Source organism: Ochlerotatus camptorhynchus, unplaced genomic scaffold (assembly GCF_037179485.1).
Source record: "Ochlerotatus camptorhynchus isolate MF236.1 unplaced genomic scaffold, CSIRO-AGI_Acam_v1.1 ptg000304l, whole genome shotgun sequence".
In the NCBI taxonomy this organism is placed as follows: domain Eukaryota; kingdom Metazoa; phylum Arthropoda; class Insecta; order Diptera; family Culicidae; genus Ochlerotatus; species Ochlerotatus camptorhynchus.
Window position 1 is genome coordinate 3,343,020 of NW_027040792.1, and position 4,002 is coordinate 3,347,021.

At 38.4% G+C, this 4,002-nt stretch overlaps 1 protein-coding gene across 2 annotated transcripts in view; it reads left to right on the top strand.

The window, feature by feature from the left end:
- The window catches only part of LOC135707167 (trypsin-1-like), a 64,626-nt gene that overhangs the window by 60,236 nt on the left and 388 nt on the right, over positions 1 to 4,002 (top strand). The window contains exon 4 of one of the 2 annotated variants that reach the window (XM_065228912.1): positions 3,368 to 3,713. In XM_065228912.1, the coding sequence (XP_065084984.1) occupies positions 3,368 to 3,626 (259 nt within the window). In that variant the 3' untranslated portion in view covers positions 3,627 to 3,713. Of the gene's footprint in view, positions 1 to 3,367; positions 3,947 to 4,002 lie in introns of those variants that run through there. The other variant, XM_065228914.1, reaches the window with a different exon arrangement.

Below are 4,002 nucleotides of genomic sequence, written 5' to 3' on the forward strand. Positions count from 1 at the left end.
TCATGACCAACGTGATCATCTCAGAGAGAAAGCAGTAGGGTGGTTGTTGCGTGCTGTACCATCATCAGCATTGTTGACGGCTACTCCCGCCTTGAGTTGTTACATTCAAAGTGTTTTTTATGTTACTTCATACGCGAAGTTAACGATTTTGAGAAAGTTCTTCTGAAACTCTAAGAGAATTTCAGTTCCAATGTGTTCTGATTAAAAGTCAAGAAGAGTTCTAAAAATAACTCCAGAGGACTTCTGAGAAGAATTTTAAAACAGCTTATAGAGTTCTAAAAATTTCGAAAAGAACCTCAAGGAATTCTGAGGATGGACATTTTCGCAACTGTACAAAGTTTTAAGACAGCTTTTGGATTCCTTAATTGAAAAGTGGGTATTAGTTTGCCATTGATCCTTGGTCTATTGTTGTCTTACTAAAAATTCGTCTAAAATTCATCTCTAGAATTTCAAGTCATTTGTTACTGTAGTTAGAAAGTTTGTCCTTTATATCATCTTTAAAACATGTTGAATGTTCTGCATCATTTTCTGTCACAGCGACCGGTGGTACTTTGGGACGGTTCATCGGACATCGTCGATGGGATTAAATTGCCAATTTCCATTGGCTGTCGGAGCCAATCGAGCAGTAAATAAAATTAGTTAAATTAAACAGTAGGGAAACAGTGGTGGGTGAACAGCACCATCTCCCACGCACTTTGGAGTACTCCACATCTCCAGATTAAATGCACCATAGAAAAAAAATGCCCCTCCTTAACAAGGTTCCTGTATGTGGAATTGTAGATTAGAATGAAGATTCGCCCTTGGCCTAACTCCCACTATCTGGCAGTGGCATTATGGATAAAATCTGCCTGCAATCATTTCTTATGAATGCAAGAAGCTTGAACCCGGGAGTTAGAAGGTGACAGCTCTGAGACTTGGAAGTATTTTAAGAGTTAAAACAAATTACAGAACAATCGATAGAATCTTGCGGACAAACCCTGTAATTTTCAGTAAAATATAAAAGTATTCAAAATCAGCGTTGGGAAAATATCAAAAAATCAAGTCTCACAAATGCCCAAGGTCACGCTTGATTTTCGTAGACAAAAATCAACAAGCAAACAACTCCAGTTGATTTTTCTAACAAAACTCACCAACTTCAAATCTCACCAAACTGTGGTGAGATTGAGTTTAATGATTTTTGCTTTACACCCGAATGCAACCGAAACTTCCATAACGGCTTGCAGCAGTCCCTTCGCGTCTGCCATCGGTGAAGATTAAAAAGAGATAGCAAACTATGCTTTCTCTTTCTAAGAAAACGATGTGCAATGGAATCATTTTTGTGTCGAGTCAACTCTCAGCTTGATTTTTGCAAGGGGGGGGGGGGAGGTGGCTGTCAAATACGAACAATCGTCGCCTACCTCGCATAACTGGTTCCAAACGTAAACAAGCCATAAGAAACCTACAGCGTATGTTTACGTTTGGAACCAGTTTCATACAAGATGATCAGTAGGCTGATTTGACAGCACATCCCCCCCCCAGGATTTTTGCTCGTTGTGAATAGTCTCGCAATATCAAAGGAGCTTATAAAATCAATATCAAGCATGATATTTTGTTCCAATATCACGCGTGATATTGCAAGTGCATGAGAGCGGAAAAATATCAATTGATTTCTGATTTTGCCAACACTGTTCCAAATGTTGATTTCCAAAAACTATTGAGGAGGATCCCACGTAGTTTTCGAAGGAGAAATTGTTAGAAGAATTTGGAGGGATTTCTGTGAATAAGATTGCAAAATCTAAATTAAATTATTAGGTAATTTTTGAAGAATCCCAAGAGAATAACAAGAATTCAACAAGAAACAGAGTTCTAAGAGTGTTCTGGCGATAATTTCAACCCTAGTGTGAATGATTCATCAAAGAGCTCCAACAAAATTTATTTCAAAAACATTGCTTATTATTAGGAAGAAATTCTTTAAAATACTCCAAGGGGTTTCTAAATTATTCCAAATTTCGAAAGATTTATGCTAGAGTTAAAAGAAAATTTTGAAAAGGATTTCAATGAAATCAAAGTCTCTGAATAGGTTTAAGGGAATTCTAAGACGGATTCCAAACAATTTCTTAGAAGGGGTTTCAAGGAAATTCCAAAAATAATTCAATGGTAATTATTACGCAGAGTGTTTTCTGGTTAATTTTAAAAAATTCTATAATAATTCAGAGCAGAATTCCTAGTTCATTCTGAAATTCATATCATGAGAATTTTTAATAAAATTAAAACCCGGGAAAAGAATAGTTCATTTTCCGTTTTAACAAATATTTGTTTCTTAAGTCACGCATCTTCAATATTTTGTTTTAAGGCCCATGCACTTTACATCTGAAATTGAATCGCAAAAATAATTTTGAAATATTGCTGAGTGATTAAATTCTAAAAACAATAAGGCGGGAATCTGAAGAAAATTATGCAGCAAATAAAGAAAGACATTCATTTGGTAAAAAATCACTCTGTTTTAATGGTTTATTCTGAAATTCTGGTGTGAAAATTTGTTCCTATGGTGTGATTAATTTATTTTTCCCGGTTCTCTCATCGAATTCCCGGATTTTTCACGGTTTTCCCGGTTACTTTTCAAATTCCCGGATATTTCCCGGTATTCCCGGTTTTCCCGGTTCGCTGGCCACCCTGAAGAACGCAAGCATTCCGAAGCTATTTTCACACATGATAAGACCCGCTCCAATACATTATCGATGCAAATATACATCATTGATAATGTACTGAAACTTTCAATTAAGCATTAGTGCAATACTTGATTGACACGTATTTAGTAAGTTTTGAAATGATCGTTTTTAATTAGATATTTTCTATCGAGGACAGAGAAACGAAAAGGTAAATGAACTTAGCTGAGCGTAATTACGCGTAGGTTAAAACAGTCGGCACCTCATGCAACGGATAAGAATTTGAAAATTTTCACTTAATGCACTTTTCAACATCACATCTGTACTTTCAAAATAACACTGTTTAAAAATGAAATTGTAAATTTATAACATTTTCACTAGACCGAAAACGACACAGCAAAACAAAAACACGTTGTTTTCGCAGCGCGGCCTACTACGATTTCTATTACCGGTACTGAACCTTTCAGTACCGAAATACTGGTACATACTCGCAAAAAAGGCTCGGAGCTGGTTACTCATGGAGTAACTTAACCACCATGACAGGCCTGCTTGAAACTAATGATTTAAGCACAAACAATTTATTATTAAATACGGTTTATAGACCATAGTGCACTACTGCAGTGCAACCTTCTTCAAATATTCAACGTCAAAAATTCTAAAACTTATTATCGTCACTACATTCGAACAGATAAAACTGAAGCATTTTTATTTTTATTTTGCAGAAGGCTCCCCCTGCGTTCTGCGAAGCGGCAATACCGGGCAATGTCGCAAGGCATCCGCATGTTCTACGGCCGGCACCGGAGGACTCGTACTGTGCCGATCCAATGGCCGACAGCTGGTTGTCTGCTGCGATGTTGTGCAGCAACAGTGCAATGCCGCCAAGACAAAAAACAATGTTTCCGACCATGTGGTCGGAGTGGTCCACAAGCCAAGTGTGGGAGAGTTCCCCTTCATGGCACTGGTAATGTTCAACAACAGTGAACAATTCTGCGGAGCGTCGATTATCTCCGATAGGTTCCTGCTGACAGCGGCCCATTGTTTCGCCGAAAGCAACGCGACCTCTGTTCGGCTGGGTACTATTGAAGCGGACGATAGTTTGGCCGACACAATCCCGATTGCCAACATTTACCGACATCCTCGGTATGCACGCAGCCGTCGGTTGAACGATATCGCGTTGATCGAACTTCGGACAAGCATCACACTGAACTCGAATGTGCAGCCCGTTTGCCTGTACACGGAGAAGAAGGAGCTTCCGGAAATGCAAGACCTTATTGTGACTGGGTGGGGAAAGGATAATTCAGGTAAATGGCGTGAATAATATTTATCACGAAAGGTATTCAAAAGATCCCGATTGCAG